At 39.5% G+C, this 25,527-nt stretch overlaps 2 protein-coding genes across 2 annotated transcripts; both read right to left on the bottom strand.

Moving 5' to 3' along the window:
- Positions 1 to 7,673: 7,673 nt before the first annotated feature.
- On the bottom strand, positions 7,674 to 9,834 carry LOC121757117. The gene is made up of 6 exons (XM_042152607.1): positions 9,561 to 9,834; positions 9,117 to 9,418; positions 8,859 to 9,039; positions 8,667 to 8,789; positions 8,427 to 8,570; positions 7,674 to 8,276 (listed from the first exon to the last, which is right to left on the bottom strand). The coding sequence occupies exons 1-6, from the start codon at positions 9,675 to 9,677 to the stop codon at positions 7,848 to 7,850; spliced, it is 1,296 nt and encodes a 431-aa protein (XP_042008541.1). The 5' UTR covers positions 9,678 to 9,834; the 3' UTR covers positions 7,674 to 7,847.
- Positions 9,835 to 16,199: 6,365 nt separating this feature from the next.
- On the bottom strand, positions 16,200 to 24,769 carry LOC121757116 (protein ESSENTIAL FOR POTEXVIRUS ACCUMULATION 1-like). Its single transcript, XM_042152606.1, has 10 exons — positions 24,594 to 24,769; positions 23,276 to 23,364; positions 22,222 to 23,124; positions 22,021 to 22,141; positions 21,773 to 21,913; positions 20,842 to 21,498; positions 18,120 to 20,688; positions 17,113 to 17,306; positions 16,961 to 17,020; positions 16,200 to 16,825 (listed from the first exon to the last, which is right to left on the bottom strand). The coding sequence occupies exons 1-10, from the start codon at positions 24,640 to 24,642 to the stop codon at positions 16,437 to 16,439; spliced, it is 5,172 nt and encodes a 1,723-aa protein (XP_042008540.1). The 5' UTR covers positions 24,643 to 24,769; the 3' UTR covers positions 16,200 to 16,436.
- Positions 24,770 to 25,527: the final 758 nt, after the last annotated feature.

Here is a 25,527-nt window from a genome sequence, read left to right as displayed (position 1 = left end):
GGTTTGCTATTCTGGGCGATAGGCGTGTAACATAGGTTGTGAAACGTAACCACTATGGAGTACCGCGTGTATGAAACAATGTTTAATTGTGTAAATATTGACCTGGGTAGGCTAGAAGTGTTATACAATATGAATAATGCACCATATGACTGAATAATGGATGCTATTGACTTTAAAATGCAAAATATGTGAAATGTAATGCTTACGAATTAGAGTGAAGATGTTTCCTTGTTTGGCATATTGGTCGTTGATTCGACTGAATGTTTAATAAGTTTATGGGCTATGGGCGTAGTACGTACTCATTTTTAACGAATTATAAACTTGTACGAGTAATGCACAACATCCAAACGCATAACGGAAATTAGTGAACATATAATGCACAATATGTGCACTGCAATGCATATGAACAAGATGTACCGTGATACGATGTTGGCACACGTTTCTTGTTTCCCCCAAGGGTTTATTAAGATTAGGGGCTAGGGTGTAGTACGTACACATTAATAACAAATTATAAACCGAGCCGAATATTGCACCAATTGTAAGGAATAATGGATATTATTGACTATATAATGCAAATTATGTGAACTGCAATGCAAACGAATAAGATGCAATGTGATACGATGTTTGGCACATGTTTCTTGTTTCCCGCAAGGGTTTAATAACACTTGGGGCTAGGGTATAGTAAGTACACATTCATAGCAATGTTTAAAATAATCGCTTATTTGTAATTGTATGCGTTCGCTGATCTATTTGATTTTTTTTACAGTGGTGGTTGTACCTGAGGTAGAGCGAAACGCGGCGGTAGAAGGGGTTGCGCTGGTGAGTTGAATGGTTCAACTCGGGGACTTTGAAGTGCTGGTGAACGTGAACTCGGTCGTCGATCCACATAATGTACATATTGTATAGTATAATGCGTAGTTTAGTTTCTGTAATGCATTATTTGTGATATGTAATGAACATTCATGCTGACGCGTTTAATTTAAGTTGTGTCGTGTTTCGATGTTTGGCGCATGTTTCTTGTTTTCCCTAAGAGTTTAACAAGCCTAGGGGCTAGGGTGTAGTATGTTCAAAGTCTAAAAAACGTTGTCCAAATACACGACCTGCAGTAATTCGTCTGGGGTTGCACATAATGTATATTTTGTATAGTATAATGCGTAGTTTAGATTCTATAATGCATTATATGTGATATGTAATGAACATTTATCCTGACCCATTTAATTTAAGTTGTGTCGTGTGTCGTTGTTTGGTGAACTTTTCTTGTTTTCCCTAAGGGTTAGACAAGCCTAGGGGCTAGGGTGTAGTATGTTCTAAGTCTAAAAAACGTTGTCCAAATACACGAGCTGGAGTAATTCGTCTGGGGTTGCGCATGCATAACGCGTAGGTATATTTTTAAACCGTTATACATAATGTACATATTGTGTAGTACAATGCGTAGTTTAGTTTCTCTAATGCATTATTTGTGGTATGTAATGAACATTTATCCTTACCCGTTTAATTTTGGTTGTGCCGTGTTTCGATGTTTTACGCACGTTTCTTATTTTCCTTAAGGGTTTAACAAGCCCCGGGGCTACGGTGTAGTATTTTCTAAGTCTAAAAAACGTTGTCCAAATACACGAGTTGCAGTAATTCGTCTGGGGTTGCACATGCATAGCGCGTAGGCATTTTTTACAACAGATATACATAATGTACATTTTAGTATAGTATAATGCGTAGTTTAGTTTCTGTAATGCATTATTTGTAATATGGAATGAATATTTATCCTGACCCGTTTAACTTAAGTTGTGCCGGATTTCGATGTTTGACGCACGTTTCTTGTTTTCTCTAAGGGTTTAACAAGCCTAGGGGCTAGGATCTAGTAAGTACAACAGCAACCACGTGATGCATAAAACAAGATATATACAGCATTCAAATAGCCACATAATGTACGGAATCACTCAAGTAATGAACATACAAATATTGCATTCATTCTTAGACTAATGTACAACAACAATCTAATGATGCATAAAACGTGATAATTACTGCATAGAAATAGCTAAATAATGTACAAATATTCCATTTACTGTTAGACTCATGTACAAGATCCAGGACGGCTTCCTTCTGCCGTGGAGTTAAACTCTTTATACAATTCAGAAACTCAGAACGGGTTCGTCGACAATACCAATGGTCGACGTTCCTACCCATTGGTTTCCTATCCTCCGTCTCTTTCGGAGCTGTACTAGTCCCGGACTCTAATACTCGCTCCCGGAATTTCTGGGCAATTCCTACTGGCAGTATATCATCGACCGCCTCGTCGATGTCCAATCTTAGCTACTTTGATGTTGTACAACATACAGAATAATAACATACAATTAGTTACATAATGTACAAACTGAATAAAATTATGTGGACATTTATATTGCATTCACTTATACACTCTTGTACAGAAGCATCAAAATAATGCTTAAAAACTGAGACATAATGCATTTTAATAATCAATAATGTTCAGAATAAATAAACAAGTCCACCATGAATATTGCAATCACCCATTGCCCCATGTCCAACAACAGACACATAAAGCATAAACCATGATAAATAATGCACTAAAATAACTAAATAATGTACAGATCCGGTCAAGTAATGAACATACAAATATTCCATTCACTCTTTGACCCATGTACAACAGCAGTCACATGGTGCATAAAACATGATAAATAATGCATTCATAGCCAAATAATGAACATAATCACTCAAGTAATGAACATATAAAATTTTTCCATTCACTCTTAGACTCATGCACAACAGTAGTCAAATGATGCATAAAACATGATAAATAATGCATAGAAATAGCTACATAATGTACAGATTCAGGCTAGTTATGAACATAAAAATATTTCATTCACTCTTTAACCCATGTACAACAGCAGACACTTGATGCATGAAACATGTATATAATGCATAGAAATAGTTTTAAAATGCACAACATCAACCTAATAATGCATAACATTTACCCAGGAATGTACATTTAGAAAATAAACATTCAGCCTTCGCTCATACTACAATAATGTACCACACCAACCAAATAATGCAACAATACAACATAAATAATGGACTCAGATTGCAAGAACAAGACCTCAATCATCAAACAGTAGTTATTCTACTGCAAATTTTGTAATATGCCAAAACAGGGTCCTGCAATAATCTGGTCACTAATGTCCCACAACAAACAAATCATGCAGGCACTTTACCTTCCACAGAAACAAAAAAGAGATCATAAAGCATGAACCTATAAGATACACGAAACCATGATTTCAAACCCACAACATTGCCTACCCGTTGGATACAAAGCAAGACATGAACAAACAGCTCTATAGTTCTGATTTCCAAATGACACTACATATTTGAAGTTCCACATTAAACTATTTCGTCTACACAAAATCAGAACACTAATACCGAGATTCGCTTCACAGACATACCTTGATGAATGCTTGAATACACCAGAAATCGTGTATCCAGAAATGATTCGTCGTTGGGTGGGCGTACGTCGTCAAATTTGTGAGAGGCTTCCGATTTCTGACTACGGCTGACATACCTTGATGAATGTTTGAATACACCAGAAATCGTGTATCCGGAATTGATTCGTCGTTGGGTGGGCGTACGTCGTCAAATTTGTGAGAGGCTTCCGATTTCTGACTACGGCTGGTGGATCTAGGGTTTGTGGAAGTGGACAGAGTGGAGAGAGTGGAGAGGGTTGAGAGAGAATTGAATGAAAGTGGAAGAGAGTTGAAAATACGGGAGTAAATCACACCAAAATCGGACTTGCCAAATTCTGGCGGTTCACTTCAATAATGAATTGACTACATTACCCTCATAAAGCATAAACATAACGTGTATAATGCAACGCGGAAACATAATGACAAATTCAATCTGGGCCGTTTGCATCAGCAATTTTATACACGCTTATTTTATACACGCTTATTTTACTCCAATCTGGTATATTCAATTATTTGTAACTGTGATGACTCCCTAATTTATCTCCATTCTCCCAAACTACCATTAGTATCATTTCATATATTAATTATTCACCATTGCAATATTAACTTCAACCTCCCGTTGATAGTCATAGCCAAATTTTCTTCTACGTGCGTTTTAGTGTTCTTCTCCCGCCCAAGGGCAACGTCCTCGCTTGTGTTGAAATGGAAATGTCTGACATAGATCAAGGTAGATTCTCTATCGCAATGTTATATCTGTAGCTATGGCCGCTGACATTTCATGATGACATTCTTGGTGATGCTTCCCTATCGGTGTATAGTTGCAGTTAGATTCCGAGATGACAAACCTTGATGACATTCTCGGTGATGCTGAGTTTTCTGTACTTTTTTGTTTAAAAATTGTTGAATATATAGTATAGAAGTTGTTGTTCTTGACTAAAGAAGACATCGTATGTAGATTATATTATGCATAGTCATTAGGTTATATTCCGAAATGTGTTTGAATGTGTTTTCGAAACGTAGACTTTGTGTAAGTTTATTTAATTTTTTATGCTTGTTCTGATGTTGTATACATTAGCTGTCAGCAATGCGTTTTGTCTGCTATAGTGTGCGACGATATTTTGCCAATTGGGCCGTTGACATTCAGTGATGACATTATTCGATGATGATTCTCTATCGTGTGTGCAGCTGCAGTTATTCCAGATTGCAGGCCCGAGCTGCAACCGTACGTTGGTCAGGTGTTTCAAACAGTAGAAAATGGAATTTCCTTTTATGAAGCATATGCCAAATACTGCCGGTTTGATACTCGAAGATTTGGACACAAATACGCACATGGTGTCAAAACCTGGCAGACCATTGTGTGCAGCAGGCAAGGTGAAAAAATGGATGCTGACGAAGACGGTAGCTCTACCAAACGTAGACGCCATTCTAGCAGATGTCAATGCAATGCGAAACTTACGATGAAGTATATAAACGATTCCGACAGTCCTCGTTACGTTGTCAGCAACTTTGTAGCCCAACATAATCATGATATGGTCGATACAAAGCACGTCAGATACATGAAATCCAACCGTAACCTTGGGGATATCCATTATAAATTCCTGCAGGACTGCACAAAAGCCAACATTGGACCTACACAGACTTTCAATTTATTGAAAGAGTTCCTAGGTGGCTATGATGCTGTGGGTTGCACTGTTACTGATTTACGGAACGGCAAACGCGACATATTGCAAGAAATGAAAGGCGCTGATGTCTAGATGATTTTAAATCAAATGGAGGAGAAGAAGAAAACCAGTGACGGTTTCCATTACAAATTCCAGCAAGGTAGTGACGGAAAGTTAAGTAGTCTTTTTTGGTGTGACGCTGTGTCCCGACAGAACTACAAGATGTTCGGTGACATTGTATCCTTTGATACTACGTACTCAACAAACAGGTAATCGCACGTGTACATTGTGTCTGACATTTTCTTTGTTTGTTTATAATGCTCTAAATTCAGGTGATGTGTTGAGTTGTTGGATTTCATTTTACTCACTCTCAATGCTTGCAATACTCGTTGAATAGGTATTGCATGGTGTTTGGGCCATTCACTGGAAAAGACAACCACGGATGCCCTGTTACGTTTGGTGCCGGGTTCGTTTCAAATGAGGGAGCCGACTCATTCTCTTGGTTGCTTAGTGAGTTTGTAGAATGTATGGGGTTCGCGCCCAAGTTGATAATAACTGACCAGGATTGGGGGATGAAACTTGCCATAGAACGTGTGCTAACTAGTACTAGGCATCGGTGGTGCATGTGGCACATCATGATGAAGCTTCCTGAAAAGGTACCCAAAAGAATACTTGCCAACGAAGAGTTGAAGAAGGATTTGGACTCTTGTATATGGTCTGAATTGTTGGAGCCAGAGGAATTCGAAGAAACTTGGCTGACCATTATGGACCAATATGGTTTACAAAATGAATCCTGGTTCACAAATATGTTCACACAACGAGAGTATTGGATTCCAGCATATTTTAGGGATTTCCCAATGGGGTCGCTGTTGAAGACAACATCATTCTCTGAGTCCGAGAACAGCTTTTTCAAAAGGTACACAAAACCCCACTTCAATCTTGCTGACTTTGTGATGCACTACAACAGCGCGTTAGATGCTCAACGTAACCTATCAGAAAGGCTCGATTTCGTTGATGCTACAAAAGTCCCCTTCCTCTCAACGGAGCTCTTATTTGAGAACCACGCAGCATATATTTATACAAATCGCATCTTTCAGCAAGTTCAAAATGAGATCGTCTAGGCTCATCAACGTTGCAGAATGACTCACTTCGAGATGGAAGATAATACTGAGATTTACACAATAACGGACACCCTTCGAAATAAAGTTGTTGTCTGCCACGAAGTTGGCACCGAATCGTACCACTGTGATTGTAAGTTATTTTTGCGGCGTGGAATATTATGTTGCCACATTTTTTGGTTGTTCAAAAACCACGACGTGAAGGAAATACCAGATACGTATATAGGTACAAGGTGGCTGAAGACGTCATTCTTGAAATCGATCCATTGCGATCCTAGTGAGGAAGCATCGTCATCCGAATGTCTGTATTTATCCTGATTTTTTTTTCAATTAGTTGCTTTTGTATTATGTCACCATGTTGACACGGTACTGACATAATGTTGCTGCAGTTTCACTAATTGATCGCAAGCGAGTTGTAACAGCCAAACTGCATTCACTATACTTTCGCTTAGTCCAACGAGCACAGAGCAATGACGATGACATTGTTGCATTATTCGACGGAATGGAAGAACTTAGTCAAAAACTCTTTGGGGGTACAGTACCTTCATGGTCTTCCATGGATAAAGCACAGAGGGTTGAGGGTCTGTACGGGGCATCTCGACCGAGTGTTGTTAACGTGCACCCTCCCGATGTAGTGAGTACAAAGGGATCTGGCAGCAGTTCTGGAAAGCGAATTGCGCCAGCAACTGAGAAGGCCATCATACTACAGAATAAACCTAAGAGGCGATGTGAAAAGTGTCGAGAAATGGGCCATCACGATGCAAGCAATTGTGGTAGGGAGAAAGGAAAATCTAAAATGTAGGATTTTTTACTTACTTTCCGTACTCTTGCAAAGAACATCTTACAGTGAAAGAGTTAAGTTGGACGTGGTTGTGTTTTTTCCCATTTACGTTATCTTCTACTTAAATGATGCACTGGGCAGTGGTTTACTAGTGTATATCGTACTGCTGGTATGATAGTAGTAATTAAAAGCAAGTTGTGATAGAATGTATAAGAAAAGTAATAGAAAATTCTACACTATCACCAACTTATGCAATGTCGTGTTTTTCTTAATTTTTGTAAACACCATATGTCAACATATTTTTGACTTATGTTGTTTGCCTGGGATTAAATTCTTCAAGGTTTTCTTCCTATAATCATACCCTCCACCGAATGTCAATATCTGTGACCAAGTGAAGCACTGTCTACAACAACTTCAAATGTCTATAGGGTTAATAAATGTCAGCAATGTCAACATATTATTTTAATATGTTGTTTCTCTAACCTTTTTCTCAAGAGGGATTTTTTCCCTTTCTCAACCCCTCAAGACAGAAGGTCAATAGGTAGACCAATTATAGCTGCAACATTAACAAATGTCACCAAGGTTATTCTGTTTTGTAACATTATCAACACCAGACACCATGTCATTATGAAAGTTCCACATAGGACGAATCAAAATGGAGAGAATATCAATACGAACTTGCTTCAGTTCAAACAACTTCCTAATGTTGGTAATTCAATTAACAAAACGACGAGTTATCAAGCCAAAAGTTCTAAACGTCAAAATCCAAAAACTACCATAAACAATTGAAAACAAAGATCATCAACTTCAAATAAACTCATTTCATCTTGCTTCTCTTCCTGGCAGGCTGATTGCATTGCTCGTTACTGGGAGCCTTGTTCAACATTCCATTCACTTGCCTAGCAAAATCTGTTCTGAAAGTGGGCGTCACGTTGATGTAATGACTCATGTATGACAAGAACATTTCTTTGGCACTGTTGAACGGTGCAAGGAGCATGTTCTTGCAATACCTCCCCCTCAAAATCTGCAGAATCCTCACACTAGCACCATGAAGACCAATAGCCTTTAAATTGTCAGGGTTACCTTTGTAGGACTCCATGTGCCTCATCAGGAATACTGCCGAGTCATTAGTGGCCTGGGGTGTCTTCCAGGGCAAGTCCAGCAGTCGGGTTCTCTGCTCTTTCATTATTACCTCACACATTGCGTTCAGTCCTTTTGACTCGAGATAGTAGCCAAGAAAATTCCGCTGCATACAAGGCAAGGGAAAATGTAAGCTATATCATGTCATCATTGATTTATTGCCTAGCTGTAATGTTAGCGTAAATGTCATTATATAGGCGATGAAGAGTCATTTAAAACATCAAGGATTCAATATAGTGTCAACTTGTGTACTTACAAGTAGACCCAGGTCTGTCGCATATTTGCTCGCATCTGGAATACCGTTCTCAGGCACGACAATGTCTAGCACGTCCGCAATACCAGTCTTAAAGGAAAAGCACACCAAAAAGTACTGTCTATTTGAAAAGATTGGGAAAAATATCTGCACATAATTATACACTTGCTTCAATAATGAATGTCGACGACGTTGTTTTTAGAACGAATGAACAGCTTCAGACTCTAAACAATGAAGGATTACCATATCATATTTTGTGAAATCAAAATTTCCATCCATGTTGAATTGACCATCCATCTCCTCACAGAACGAATGAACAGCTTCAGACTCTAACCAAGTAGTTCTCCTTTCAACCACATTGAATGTCTGCACTCGTGACACAATGTCATTAGGCATAAAATAATACAAATTACATCGCAGTAACAGGACACTTACTGTTGGAGATGTTGTGGCAAACAATCTCTTGGTAATCTGTGTTGTTTTTTCCTCTTCCATGTGATTCAAATACCATGCCCAAGCATCCACAACTCCAACATCAACAGCTTCATGGGGCTTCAACGTGCTGAATTTTCTTTTACTAAGTTCCACCATATCATCATCGTAGACAACATGATCCCTACATTTCAACCATACCTTATTCAAGTCAGCAACTTTTGTTAAAATAAGCCAATAATGATGTAATTTTTGGCTTACGTCCACATATAGGGAGTTGCAAGTAGGAATTGGTAACAGTCCCTCTTTTCTCTAGTCCATAAAGGGCTGATGCGCGTTGACATCGATCCCTCTCTTCTCCCCGTAGGCAATCTCATTTTCCTCACTGGAGCAGGTTGTATGTCAGGAAATGTGCTCTCTTCACGATGACTCTCTGCATCCCCACGAACAGGAAATTTACCCATGTCAACACCCCTTGTATCTGTTTGTGTCTCAAAGGCGGCATCACCTAGCACATATACTGCTTCCACAGCAGAACAGATGGCTATATCTACTTCGTCGTGCTGCATTGGGAAAACAGAAAAGTGTACAATGTCAACAACTTATGCTGAATGTCAACAACACCATCAAACATCCACATCCAAAAGCAAATGTCAACACCCCCTACATATATGAATCATTACTAAGTTCAGCTGTTTTACATACCTCCTCATCAACATCACGCGCTATAGCCCTAACCACATCGAGTGCATTCTCCTCGTTCACAACCGTTCCTGCTTTCACAGCAGTCAGAGGCTCTCTCCCATTGTCACTACCACTCATAAAATCCCCACAGTCTCCTCCTAAGTTGGCAGCCGGCTCTCTTTCCCCTTCATGGGAAACACCTTCATCCCCACTGAATAATTCGTCAGATGGCTCCCTTAGGCCGTTCTCCGATACGCCAGCCTTCACGAAAAGTACGCTAGGATGATTGAGTGAGCAATCAATTTAAACCAAAAAAAATGTGGCCAACATACCTCTTCAGCATTGGCTGGATTGTCGGTTCCCTCCAACCAAAAAAAAATGTGGCCATCATTATCAAAACCTGCCTTATGATTCAACCTTCACATTCCAGGTGAAATAGTCACCAGCCTATTATTTAAATGCCAACCAAAATATAATTTCAACGTCAAAGGCAGATTCTGTAAATGTCAACAACATTGAAAGAATTTCAATGCCTCCAACATAGAACAGACATAATTTCAGAGAACCTTGAAAGAATTTCAGTGTCAACAACATAGAATATACATAATTTTAGTGTCAACAGCAGCTACTAACAATGTCACCACAAGTTCAATGTCAGCAACAATTAAATTCAAAATAATATGAAAAATTACACAGCATTGTGATTTCAAAACCAACCCTGTAACACAAGAAAAACATAATAGGGCGGTGGTTTGCTGGGTGATTCGTGTTGATTTTTTAAAAATCAAACAAAACAACAAACTACAACCCAAAAATCCGTGTGGGGTTTTTTGTTTCTCAATAGAACGAACATAAATGGACCCTGCATGTCAATTACAAGGGGTTACTGTGGTTAATTGCACTTAAAAAATAGCTTTGAATGTCTATCATTGACATTCAAGCACGATTCATACAGCCTACGGCGACAGGATGTCAACATAGCTCCGTATATCGATTTTTTATCTATACAAAACGAGCGGCGCATTCAATTGACTGAATAAAGCTACAAAAACCCAATTGCTTCAAAATTTCACCGCTGTTGAAAATTGGGGTTTTCAATGGAAACCTCACCTCCGGCCGAAGCACCAGCCGCTTGACCCGCTCGCCCCCCAGAACTCATGTCAGCACGAAGCTTGGCAAACGACGACTGCGTGGAGTACAGAGACGAAGCGTTGCAATGGAGGAAATTGGAGAGGTGCGTTGAACAGGCTTAATTGGTGAAACTGCGTGGAGTACAGAGAGGGGAGGACGTGATAAATGAGAGGGGAGGTTAACAGCCGATATTATTGGGATTCCTTAATCTAATCGGATTTTCTGTTTTCGGATTATAATTTTGGTCCCAAAAATAACCCTTAGTTACATCTTTTATAAGCTCTGTTGACATTTTTACAGACCATAAATTAGAACCGTCGATTTGATATACTTACCGGATGAGATTATAGTTTGCATAGTTTGTAGCTTAGGGAGTTTGTATATTATCACTACCCTATATATATATATATATATATATATATATATATATATATATATATATATATATATATATATATATATATATATATATATCAGAGTGCAAACTCAATTTTTACATTGCAGCAGAAGAGTCAAGAGTAGATGACAATAGAGATGCCCACCGGTTCCGGTTCCGGCGGTTAACCGGCGAACCGGAACCGGCGGTTCCGGTTCCGAACCGGAACCGTGGCAATTTTTCCGAACCGGAACCGTCGCAATTCGGGTCGCGGTCCGGTTCAGGTTCATGATTTTTCGAACCGGAACCGTCACCGAACCAGCGGTTCGGGACGGTTCGGAACCGCCGGTTAACCGGCGGAACCGCCGGTTCGGGCGCGTAAATCAAGGCGTCAGGGATGGGGCTGACGGCGGCAGCTTTTCAGCGGCAAAACCGGCCGGTTCCGGCGGTTTTTGGACCGGAAACCGGCGGTTAACCGTGAAAACCGGCGGTTCCGGTTCGGAACCGGCGGTTTCGCGGTTCGGTTGTATTTTTTTTTTTAATTTGAAATTTGGATTTATACAACAAATTGGAACAAGACAATGTATAATTTAAATAGAAATACGGCGAATAAGGAAGAAATGATATCTATTTTATTGAGTTTGAGTTGTAAGTTGTAACGGACAACGATACATTACAATTTACAATATGTATACAAGTATACAACATACAATAATGTAATATAAATTTGAAATTTGGACTTATACAATAAATTGGAACAAGATAATGGATAATTTAAATTGAAATAAGACGAATATGATGAAAATGATATCAATTTTATTGAATTTGAGTTGTAACGGACAACGATACATTACAATTTACAATACATATACAAGTATACAACATACAATAATGTAATATAAATTTGAAATTTGGACTTATACAATAAATTGGAACAAGAGTACAATTATCCATTGTCTTGTACTCTTGTTCCAATTTATTGTATAAGTCCAAATTTCAAATTTATATTACATTATTGTATGTTGTATACTTGTATATGTATTGTAAATTGTAATGTATCGTTGTCCGTTACAACTCCAATTTAATAAAATTGATATCATTTTCATCATATTCGTCTTAGTTCAATTTAAATTATCCATTATCTTGTTCCAATTTATTGTATAAGTCCAAATTTCAAATTTATATTACATTATTGTATGTTGTATACTTGTATACATATTGTAAATTGTAATGTATCGTTGTCCGTTACAACTCAAACTCAATAAAATAGATATAATTTCTTCCTTATTCGCCGTATTTCTATTTGAAGTATACATTGTCTTGTTCCAATTTGTTGTATAAATCCAAATTTCAAATTAAAAAAAAAATACGACCGAACCGCGAAACCGCCGGTTCCGAACCGGAACCGCCTAAACCGCCGGAAAAACCGGCGGTTCCGAACCGGAACCGGAACCGCCGGTTTTCGAACCGGAACCGGAACCGTGAAATAGCCTCACGGTTCGGTTCCGATTCCGCCTTCGACCGAACCGGAACCGGCGGTTCCGAACCGGAACCGCCGGTTCGTGAACCGTGGGCAACACTAGATGACATCGTGTATGGAGACACGACACATCCAAGTACTACTCAATCGAAGGGTCTTCATCGTCTATGCTCAACACCGCTCGCCGTCATCACTACTCAACATGCACATTTTTAAAACATATGCAGGGCTGAGTACTTTGTGTACTCAGTGGACACGTGCCGAAATATATTTTACTGAAAAACTAGTTTTGTCAAACCACTCTTTGAGTGAACTCGGGGTTTTAAGTAAAAGATCCGAGAACACTAAATCATTTTCCTTTTCCTTTATTAAAAGCGATGTGCCGATCTATTTTCCTGAAACATTTGCCATATCTGAACTAACTCCTGGTGAAAAGAATTCACGAACTCCTGGTGAAACGAATTCACGAAACTCCTAGTGAAATAAATTTCACAAAACTCCTGGTGAAATAAATTCATAAAACTCCTGGTGAAATGAATTCACGAAACTCCTAATGAAATAAATTCACGAAACTCCTGGCGAAATGAATTCACGAAACTCGTAGTGAAATTAATTCACGAAACTCCTGGTGAAATGAATTCACGAAACTCCTAGTGAAATGAATCCACGAAACTCCTAGTGAAATAAATTTCACAAAACTCCTGGTGAAATGAATTCACGAAACTCCTAGTCTGGTAGGGACATCGCCCTTGCTAGGCAACCAGATAGGCAAAGTTCAAAACAAAACATGGCTTGACATAACTTTCGCAACTTTATTTTCCTCATAAAACATATTTGGAACAAACTCATTTCTATCGGTCAAAGCCGAACTCAAATCTTTCAATACTTCATTTTCCTCGTAAACATATTTGGAATAAACTCAATTCTATCGGTCAAAGCCGAACTTAAAACTTCAACAAAAGTAACACTTCATAAGCACTCGTAAAGCAACACATAACATCATATAATAACACCAAGCAAATAGCATTTTTCGTAATACTTCACATTAAATTGCAAGCTCGCACTTAACACCATATCTTAAATAGAACCATACAAAAATACTTTTCATAAAAACTGTAAACATACATTAAACAGAAAGCTCACTAAAATATTTTAGTTCGAAAGTCCACCTCGTTGGCTTAAAACTCCTTAACTTGGATTTTTTTTTTTTTTAAATTAACTTCATATATTTATATCATATATATGAAGGATTTTCCTTGCTCCACCCTTAACTCGCTGAGATAGTCTTTTGAAAGCAAACAATGTTCTAATAAGACTCGAGAAATTCATATACTTATAGGAATGCATGCCCCTATTATATTTCTTTTATCCTTCGCTCACTTCTAGAAAATTTTTAGAAACTTGCATATTAATTAAATCGGGAAATTTAATTAATAGCATCTTTTTTTTTAACTTGATTATTTTCGTGACTCGGGAACGTCGCTCCCTTTTTCTTTCGATTTTCCTTAAGGCCTCCCATGGCGTCGCGCGGCGACGCCGGTCGGCCTTCGCGTCCCCCAAATTTCATTATTTTCCATCTTTGGAAATTAAATAAATTATCCGGGAATTAATTCATAAATCTCCGAGCTCCAAGTTCAATTCCATAAATTAAATTCCACTTTAAGAATTGTATCTTAGCCCAATCTAATATTTAATTTGGCAGCCCAAAAACCTTATTTAATTTTTGGCCCAGATGTTTAATTCACTACAGCCCACCTATTCCTTCAATTTCTCTGAGTCATTTTATATTACTCACTTTACTAAGGCCCAAATCAACAAAATAATGTGGCCCAAGAGAATAATTGATCAACCCGCAATAAACTCAACTCCCTTTCACATCTCATTCTTCTCCAATTTCCAATTTAATAGAAGAAGATACAGCGTCTTCCTCTCCCTCACGCCTCCTTTTCCATTTCTCAAGTTCTCCGGCGAATTCACGCCAGGAGTGGCTCCGATCTCCCTCAAATCGGGCTTCTCTCTCCCTTCTCTAACATTTCATCCTCAATTGTGAACCCCAGCTTCGGAGAAACACAACGGCGGTGGTTCTCTCTCTCTCAAACTATTTCTTCCGTCGCCGTTTGTTTTCTTCTCCGGCGAAATCGCGCCGTAGTGAGCTCGCTCTCCACCGATCCTTTCCACCGGCGTCGAGTCCTCTCGCCCGACGAAGTTGCCGACAGAGAAGGCGTCGTTCTCCCTCCGGCGCCAAGGAGGAGTCCTCTGCTTCCGATCGCGCCATTGCTGGACCACTACTTCTTTCGCGGGGCTGCCGCGCCGCTCACTGGCAACTCACGACGTTTTCCTCCGTCCAGCGCCACTCTCTCTCTGGGGTTCCGGCGCTGCTCGTCGTTTTGTCGCCGGGCAGCCCCGTCTTTTAAAGCTAAGCCTTCCCCCCTTTCCCCCCTCTTTCTCGATTTATTTCGAGTTATGCAATATTTTGGTGATTAAGAACTTTGTCTAGTTGTGATCCAAATTAAATCTTGCTCCTTGGTTGTTATTGCGAGTTGAGCAGTAGCTATGTGATATTGGGATTCCTGGTGTTTGAGCTTGATTGCGATCTACTGTGGTTAAAGAGGCTAAGCCTAGGTGATAAAGTTCATGTTGTTGTGATAACTTATCGTGTTCTATGCTCGGCTATCTAAGGTTCGTGATGCAAGAGTGTAATTTCGGGTTACCTTGCTTGGTGACCTTTCTCGGCTGTGGACTGATCTCTCGCCGCCCTCGCTCCTCTTCCCTCCCCTTCGTTGCACTTCTCGCGATAGTGTCGTATTATCGGGAGAAGGGAGCGGTGAGGGGGCTTGTTTATATAGCTCTCCCATATTGGCATCTTGTGCCTGATTTCTGGGAAGTGGTGATGCTATTATTGGGCTGTTTCTCAGCTCCCTTTCAAGCTTTGTGATACCGTCATTTTTACTAGATTGGTGAACTTTTTGGCTGTTCTCTTTGGCTGCTTCCCCAGCCTTGGCGATGGGGAGAAGTGGCTGACCCATGCTCCTTCTTTGAGCATATACCAAGCTCATTTTATCATGCCCATTTGTCTTGGCTCCTATTTTGGTGTAAGGTGGGAATGTGACAAAAAAAACTGCCTAAGGAGGCAGCCTCTCGGCTGTACTATGCAGTCTGCCTCCTCTCCATGCTTAATCGAGCTTGCCCCCTCCCTACTACTTTTATATGAGATCATCTTCTAATCCCGTTTTGTGTTATCTTTGCAGGTTAGGGACTGCCCCTTTTTTGGAGTCTTTGGTGGGGATGGGAATTGAGAAAGATTAAGGAAGAGAGGGGAAGGGATTTGCCTCATCACTCATTTGTCTTAATGCCAAGTTTAGCAATTGTTTAAGCATTAGGCTTGGCGTAGTTCTTGACCAAGTTCCAAATTAGCTACTAGCTTGATGTTGGCTCTTCTCAAAGCTTAGAGTAGGATCCGTTGTTATGTTGTTCTCCTTGTGTGGAAGTCGAGGCATGTATCACTTGTAGTTCCAATATTCTTGTAAAAATACTCCTAAAGTATTTTTCTAATAAAGTATATCTTTAACTCATAAACACGTACTTCCCTCGTCCCAATAAATATGAAACATTTGGTTTCAGGATAGTCATTTTCACAACTGTTTTAATCTACTAGAAATCGGGATTGCTAAGATGAGCAAAAACAAGTGAAAACTGGTACCATAAATATATAACTAAGCATTCAACTCTTACAGTCAGTAGTAGAAGTGTATAGATATCTAATCTGGATGACATAACAAAATTGCTTGAGCAGATAAACAGTTGCAGTTGCTCTATAAAGCGGGGTTAAATTCCTCACTAAAAGAAGAGAAAAACAAAAGCATTTACAGTCTGTCAACACAAATGAATTTGCAATTTCCTAGCTATGGGCTTAATCCTCAATTGACTGAATCTCACCCATCATGATTCTGTTGCTAACCACATTAAATCCTAAAACGGATGGACTCACTTTCTTCCCCTTCTTCCCCTTCTTCTTTCCACCTCCTTTCACATCCCCATCACTCGCTGCCACACCACCTTTCGCTGAGCCCAATCCATCAACAAAGTTCGTGTTCACATCTCTCGTTGTCGACCCACAGGCCTTGTCATTGTTCTGGCTTTCGAAGGCAACTTCAAGAACATCCGCAGGCAAAAAGTCTTTGTAATTTAGAAACTTGTCAATGAACTTGTGGTCGGGATCAAATGAACCAAGATTTTCTATCAGAAGCGTTTTGGCCTCCCCTCTTGATTGCTTAAAACAAAATTCAAGGAAACTTGTATCTGAAAGAAAGAATGGAGTGGATACAATTATGTCACCTCTATTACTCTCAAGGAAATGCAGGGCATTCGCCTAAAATACCTAAAACAAAACCAGAAAAGGGAACGAGAATAGAATGAGGTAATTGCAATAGATACCTTTGGAACCTACAAGTCTGGCACACTCACTCTCGCACCATTCCTTGAAGTCCATGGCCTCTGATCACAGTATATAGGAGAGATAATTTCAGTTTAAGTTTTCCTTCTTTGAGAAATAAATAAATAAATTCAAGTCTATCAAAATTGCACACCTGAATTTTTGTTGGAGGCATTCTTCTTCCCTTTCATTGAGGACTGAGTGGAGGAAGCAGTTGAAGAAAGTGAATACTCAGCAGGCCATCCACCGATTGATTTCTCTCGGTTCAATGGAACACCGGCATTTCCTTTCACAGGTGGGGTTCTGCTTCCCCAACTGCCCTGTGTTCCAAGTTGAGGATAACCTGACCTGCACAGAACAGAGCAGAAACACAAATCACAAAAACTACCACTAGAGAAAATATTTTACCAGCCAAACTATATGCAGATATCAAGAATTACCACTAGAGAATATTTCACCATTCATATGAAGATATGAGAGGAATATTGGCACTAGAATATCATTGTACAGTGGTACTAAAACAATAGAGGTAGTTAGTTCAGAGAGCATGCATGTGTTGGAAATAATCCCAAATTTATCTGGTTGCAGTTAATTCAGAGAGAGATAATTGGTCATTTCCTACAGTGTCATTAATGAAAGTACCTGCTTCCCAACTCTTTAACCATATTATCAAAAAAATAACAAACCAAAGTAGAATTAAATGCCAGCTGATGATGCATCTCCAATCAAAGTGCATGCGAGGGAAACAGGGCTGACAGACAAGATTCTGGACGATTTCATCTACCAATTTACCCCTTTTTCCTAAAAAGAAAAACTACAGCCACATATCGCCTAGGAGAAAAATAATCTTCAGCTGGTACAACTTCAGATATACAAATAGACATTTATCTGTCCTATGACATCTGCCATCACATACCTTTTAACACCCCAAAACCTCCTTTTTCTACCCAATCCAAATATTAGCTTTGTTAAAGAATCATGTATCCATGACCTAACATCATATCTATTCAACAAAAGATTAACATGCAAAATTATAAAACTAATATGCAAAAAAATAAACCAGCTTCAAGGTCTATTCAACCATCATCACGAAACATTACTTCATCGACAACTATTGTAATTATGATATGTAGATTATGACAAATAAAGAGAGAGCCGTACTGCTTTGCCTCTGGTTTCACTTGATCCAATGGCCCCCAGAAGAGATCATCCTCCACTTTATTTTTTGTCTGTGAAGAAACTTGTCTAAGGGATGCAGCCTTTGCAGGTGATGATCCAGAGACCGACCATGAGGAAACACTTGCCCGGGCAGTTTGGTTAGTAGCAGATTTCTGAGGAATTGGCACCGGAATTGCAGGAACAGATGGCATGGACTTTTGTTGTTCCTTTAGGATATCCCTGAGTGAAGTTGGTTTATGAGGCTTGCCGGAATCAGTGGACCAAGCAGGGCAAGGAGATGGGCTTGCAGACTCCTCCTTCCACATAACAAAATCACCAAAGGAGGGGCCTGATGGCACTGCTGTAAAAGCTTCCTTCTCTTGCTGCATTTGCCGAGTAATTTTTCCCTTGTCATTTGAACTTGATCCAACAGCCACGTCTACTGAAGTTGCAGGAGCAACCTTAGCTGCGGCGTTCTTAGATTTAGAAGCCTTTTTACGACTCTTTTTAGTATCTTTAGCCTCGATAAAGTCATCATCATCAACAGCCTTATTTTGTGAACTCACTGTTTTGGAAGGCACTCCCCAGGCAGCACTTTCAGTAACTTCCATTTCTCTCTCGACTGACTTGGCAGCAGCATCCCAAAATAGATCTTCAGCTTGGCTCTTCTTGTTCTTCTGGACTGAGGAACTCTCTGATTGTAACTCAGCACTGGTATCCGGGTGAGTTATGTTAGGTGCCTTATTATCAGAACTCAAAACTACCCCAGCCCAGGGAGGAGAAATGGCAATAGAGGTTAGAGATGTTGAGATATCCGAAACAGCAACTTCTTCTTGTGCTCTTCCCCTCTGCTCTTCCTGCTGTATTTCTAGCAACGATTTTGGCTTGAAACCAGGAGCAGGTTTCCATGCACGCTGTTCTGGCTGACCCTTGCTCTCAACTGCTACCTCATCACCTGCAGAATTCCAGGAAGACAGTGATTGCTTGCCAAGCAAATCCACATCATCAGCAGCCTTACTCTCCTTTATGGAAACAGGTGCCTCAAGTGCATCTACATGGACAGACATTGTCTCAGGTTTTGCCTGAGGCATGTTTGCTCTTTCACTTTCTGATTTTGTCTGTTGTGGCTTAGTCGCACCCTTTACCAACTCAGTAAAAACCTTCAAAGCCTTTTGTTTTTTGGATTTCTTCTCCACCGGCTTCTTTGCTTCCACAGCCTCAGGAATTTTCAATTTGTTTACAAGTAAGGACTCACTAGTGACTTTTCCACCTATATCTTGTGCATATGCAAGAGTTGTAGCAGAACTCTCATTCGATGCATCTACATCTACGTGAATATTAGCAGCAGGCAATTCCTGTTTAAGTGATTCCGCTGAACATAATACAGGTGTAGGACTCAAAGCAACATCATAGGTTGAAGATATGACAGTTTCATCATCATACGACGTGCATTCCAATGGCTTGTTGTTGGTCACTTCTGTTATACCTATTTCTTCCATTCCATCAGTTGGCATAGAAAAGATCTCTTGCTGCTTTTCTATAATTTGATGAGGCAGGGTGGCATTCCAATTCCTTTGCTCCACGTTATTAGCAAAACTTGGATGTGGGGCATGCATAGATGTTTCTGGAGCAACATATGGGTTAAAATCTTGTGAAATACTGGGAGGGGCAACTGGTAAAACAACATTTTCATGTTGTGGATTCTGGGATTGAAGCTGAAGACCATTTTTAAATAACTCGTGTGGTTGTCGAAATGAGGCATGATCAACATTAGTAATCCCTGCAGCCAAAGCTCCAGCTTGCAAATGCTGGAATGATGGATCACCCAGTCGTTGATTAGGATGCTGCTCAGAGAGCAACTGAGAAATCAATTGTTGCTGATGGAATAATTGTTGCTGCTCTTCCTGCTTCTGATGCTGCTTAAAAAGCAGTAGCTTATCCAAAATGGATTGTTGTGGTGGAACTGACACCTGAGATCGCAGCTGCAGCATATACTGCTGTTGCAACAAACTTAGCAGTTGCGGGTCTTGGGACAGACCAGACGCGAGTAGGTTATCCAGTGTCAATAGGTTGGATGGATTGTCCATGGATTTGGGCAATAAATTACTCATAGATGGATTTTGCATCTGCAGCCTTTGCTGCAAGCTAATTGCAGATTGTGGAGGAAAATTCTGAGAGTGATGAATGTCCAACTTATTATGATGAGGGTCCAGTCCCCCTTGGACAGGGAAATTCAACCAGCCACCCATTCCATTGTTGACATTGGAGCTGGGTCTTTCAGCTATCCCCTGACGGGATGACACTAATTCCACATTCTGTGAATTATTCTGTGCAAGAGCATTGTCTGCAACAGAAGACAAAAGGTTCTGGTGAGCCAGTGACGCATCACCCACTAAATCTGTCTTTGCAGCAATAGCAGCTGCATCTCTCCCTGGCCAAAATTGATAAGGACTTGGAAGAGATCTCTGCCTCTCTAGCATCATCTTTTTGGCCAATATATAAGGATCATCCCCACTATTACCTCCCACAGAATGAAGTTTGGTAGAATTATTTCCACTGTATCCCTGCATAGCTGCAAATATATTCTCATCAGATTACAAGAAATATATGATTCAGAGGCGAAAACTGATATAGTGAAGGCACTGAAGTGGCAGTAATCTTTGCTAAAATCTCAACATTAGAAACACAGTTTATTTTTCCCCTGTTTAAATAGAAATAGACAAACCTTCTGAGAGAGCAAAATTTTCAAGTGCTGCAGGATTCATGCTGCCCCCCATAAGTGACTCCAGGAACCTGTTTTCAGCCTCAGTCGCAGAACCGGGTTTGTATCTTGAATCAGCTTTTGACGTTTCTGCCTCATTCAAAATAGGGTGAAGATTCCCCATGTTTCCATAGTTCAACCTACCAGATGTATCTTGTATTTCATTGGGCTTAGGTGAATTGAATCCAGGAGGTGGACGTGCTTTAGCACGCAAGTGTGGCATCACATCTCCAAGTGAAGCAAATGGACTATCAGCCGGCGCACTGGCTAAGCGAACTAGCAATTCTATGCCAAAATACCCAGCCTCAAACCATGTAATGATATCACTTCCAGAAAATGGACCTTGAATCTCACCCTGCGGATCTTTATAGATGAGTACTAAGTCTTCAGGTGGAATCTGGGAAAGTTTGCGTGCCTCAATCTCCATGTCCAACACTGCTGATGTTTGTCTTCTCGCCATAGGATGATCACCCATCTGGAACTGAGGTCCCTTTCTAGTGTTAGGGGAATCCACTGAATTGTTCTCCAAAGCACAGTTAAAAGATGAAGATCTCCATGAACCATCATGTCCCGGGGCACTAGACTCTCTGGAACCAAGAATTCTCCTATTTTCTTTCAAAGCTGAAAATCAAGAATCAGAGAATTAAATAAACTAAATGCATGAGTACTAATAAGGACTAGAACAATCAACGCATCCAAAGGCCAACTGGAATGAATGATAACATTTCATTACAGTAATGACTTAACATCAACATATACCAGTAAATATTTATATATATAATTCAGAAGAAGTGTTGAAAGTTTTTGTAAATCAGATACTATTATATTAACTTATTTGTTTGGTTTAACAACACTCATTTGCTTTTCTTCATACAATTATACATTGTGAATTTACCTTCAGCATTCAATTTGTGATCAGAACTCTGATAGTCCTGCATGGCCTCCACTTTTGCATTAGACCGGGAATATATCTGCCTTTCATCAGACAAACCTTCTGAATCATCATGAGAAGCTGCTAAATCATCTCTACTACCTGCTAATGCAAAAGGAAACACAAACTCAATTTGCTGGATATTGTCTGCTAAAATTGACTGAAGTTAGTGAATTAGGCACACAATAATGCGCTACACTGAAAAAAAATACCAAGCCTGTTTCTTCTAGAATGCATAAAGTCAGTAGTTGCTCGGCCAGCAGATCCATCTTTACTGGTTTGAGGTGCACCACTGCTGACAATTTCTTCTTTCTCAATCCCCTTGAGGATAACCTACAATTGAACCTACACAATCAATTTTATAATAGACCAGCCTTCAAAAACTTCTGCAACCAATAGGTAGCACGCTTTACCAATTCTTCAGGTGTTGGGGCACAAAAAGCTATGGGCTCCACATATTCTTCTTGAGTAAGAGAAGGTACATGAATAAACCCCTCCAAAAACTTTGTGCAGGATCTCATATCAACTGACCTGTAGATATCAGTCAACTTCGCCCTGCTATATTTTAGAGCATGGGACTCACCGTTAACACTATCATCTTTTTCTAAGACAGGTACATGAGTACCGGCTAAGTGGGAGATGGAGCTCCCAATAGAGTTAATCTTTCCCCTGCCAATAGAAAAGGTTGGTGCATGATTTTCTCCACGTCCCCTTCCATGTGAAAAGACAGGAACTTGTTTGTTTGGGGGTGAAGCTTGGTGGTGAGGATCTGCTCTTCCTCGGCTGTAGGATGGGTTTGGTCTCCATCGTCGAAAATTATCCCCATCCCCCTCTTCCTTTGCATGAGCACGAGGTTGAGAAGACCCTTTGTCAAGAATTATATCATTTTCTTTACTAGAACCCCCCCACTTTTCACGCGCTGCGTCAACCTCTTTGTCATCAGGCCCCCAACGAGTATTCCATTTGTTCTCTCGTCGTTGATTGTGACCTTCTTTATTTGCTGGATCAGCCCATCGCTCTACTGGGGTATGGCGTACTTCACCATATTGTTTCCCAGAAGAATCAACCCACCGATCCACTCGTCGGTTACCAGGAAGCTCTCTTTCCCCTTCTCTCCACCGATCTTTGCGGACAGAGGAGTTGGTATCCCTTTCTTCATCACGCCAATGTTCATGCCTACCAGATTCCATATCTCTTATGGATGGACGGAAAACATCTTTCTTGTTCTGGTTATCACTCACGCCATCAACTGTTCCAGGTAGTTTTGTACTATCTCGAGAATCGGCCTGTCCTTGAAGTGGACTAATAAGGTTTTCCTGCACCAGAAAACCATGTATATGGCATAAATAATGACACAGAGAAAGAATTGTTCAAAACTACAATGCTTATTCAAATATGAAACTCCAATTTAGAGGAAGAATGAAATAAATAATCAGGGGAAAAGGGACTAAATATATAATAACAAACCCCAGTAACCACTCCAGCTTTGTTCTCCCCTGGTTTTGGTAAAAGCCACTGTGGTGATAGTGGAATGGAATTGTCAGCTCCATGAAGATCTACACCAATAAAAAAGAGAGACAGGGTAACTAACAATTTCTATTGGACTGAAACTGATTATAAATATTATTTAGCATTCTTGATGTGCTTTATACAGTTTATTCCATTTATATTGTCTCCGATTCGTGAAAATAGTGAAAACAATAAGCAAAGTGATGAACCTAAAATGTTTTAAAGGATAAAAGAAAAAATATCAGAACCTGGTAAACAACCTTATGTATTTAACCAATTCACAAATTTTTGCCGTCCTACTTAAATACTCTAACTAAAGGTTTGGAGTTCGGTGGACATGAGAACCATCAAGCAACCAAGTTGTTTGAATTATCAAGACAATATTTCGGAAATACCATTTGATGGTCAATGGTGTTAAAGACCAAAAAAAACTCGCAAGCATTTTCCGAGTGAAATAGATGCAAAAGCATAAGAATTCACCCATTTCTTTTCACAATACATCTTCCTATAGTCATTTCTACAATTTAAGTGTCATGAGAAATAATAATATTGAAGAACAAATGGCATTTCTGAGTAATAACACTTCATGATAAGATTCCAAAATCAAAATTTGAACCAGTACAACTAAAAAAGTAGGGTAGGAAAGACTAAAGAGAACAAAAATGTGTACAATTCCACATCCTAGATTCCTAATTCTTCTAGTTGGTTATTGGTACTCAGAGCAATACATTACTCCACATTTCTAAGTTAAATATTCTGTCCCTGCTGATAACGGTCAGTCAAATTACTAGGTAACACTGCACTGAAATGAATTTAAAATAATGTGCGGAGTAAGGTAGCAACTTAAATCAATTATCCACTTTAAGCAGCCGCCACCAAATACTCCATTAGTCAAAACCAGATAGATAAATCTTGTTCCCAACAATAGGGAAGGAATTCGCTTCAAGCCAAACTACTATTGACTATAAAATTCTCAAAATTAACCTCACATTATCAAGTACTGCTATCGAAAGAATCGATTTTTCAAGCACACTGAAGAGTTTAACAAGAGTTAAAAAGAAGAAATTTACATTTTCAATTCGAGAAGATGATAATTGAAAACCCTAAACCCACAATGACGCCATAAATCGAAACACGCAACAGCGGCATCAATTCACGACTGGAAAACAATACTAAAAAATAAATCACGGAGAAAACATTAAGCGGAGAAGAAAACAATGACGAAAAAAGGGCAAGCAACAGACGAGATTAAGAGGTTGCGGAGAAGAATGTGAACCTTTGGTGATCAGAGTAGGGCGAGAATCAAACTGAGTCTTGTCAGCCATTGATGATCGAGGTGGGAGAGAGAGATGCCGAAAACCCTTTTGATTGACTGCTGCACAGAAGAGACGACGGCGGGTGAAGTGTAGGGTAACGGCAGAGCATAAGATAAATCAGGGAAGGAAAATATTGATGGCGTAGATTTACAACGTGTCTCTCCCTCGCGCATGTCAGTTTATAACACCGTAATCCGAAACTAAGACTAAATCTACACCATTAAATTTTAAAATGAGGGGATAAGATTAAAGTTTACAAATTTCAACAAAATATTAACAAAAGGGTAATATCGTCATTATATTATCATATGATAATTTTTGTTGGTGTCTTTTTATATTAACATAGTGTATTACAAATATCAACAATATGCCATGAGAATATCAACCCAAAATACAAGAAAATATTAACACATTTTTATTCATATTTTACTTAAACTGTATTGAGGTTTTGCATACACTATGTTGAGATTTTTTTAACATTTGTTGATAAAATCTGCTTATGTGCATGTACAAAAATTGAAATATAATTTATCAAATTTCATCATCCGAACATCGTCGGAACATATGCAATTGAGATCTCGTTGGAATCCTTATAAAATTGCGGTACACCGATAATTGCGGTATTTTCAGTATTTTTTCGATACGGTAAGAGCGGTATTTCGGTATTTTTACTAGGGCTGGGTAAAAATACCGAATACCGCCCTTACCGTATCGAAAAAATACCAAAAATACCGAATTTTCGGTATACCGCAATTTTTGGTAAGGTATCATACCTTACCGATTTATTTCGGTACGGTAACGGTATGAATTTTCATATACCGAGGTATACCGGGGTATACCGAAAATACGGTATATACAGTAGTTTTAGGTATATACCGAAAATATGGTATACAC

This window comes from Salvia splendens, chromosome 12, assembly GCF_004379255.2.
Source record: "Salvia splendens isolate huo1 chromosome 12, SspV2, whole genome shotgun sequence".
Classification (NCBI taxonomy): domain Eukaryota; kingdom Viridiplantae; phylum Streptophyta; class Magnoliopsida; order Lamiales; family Lamiaceae; genus Salvia; species Salvia splendens.
The sequence above is the reverse complement of the archived record's forward strand: the minus strand, read 5'-3'. Positions and strand labels throughout refer to the sequence as shown.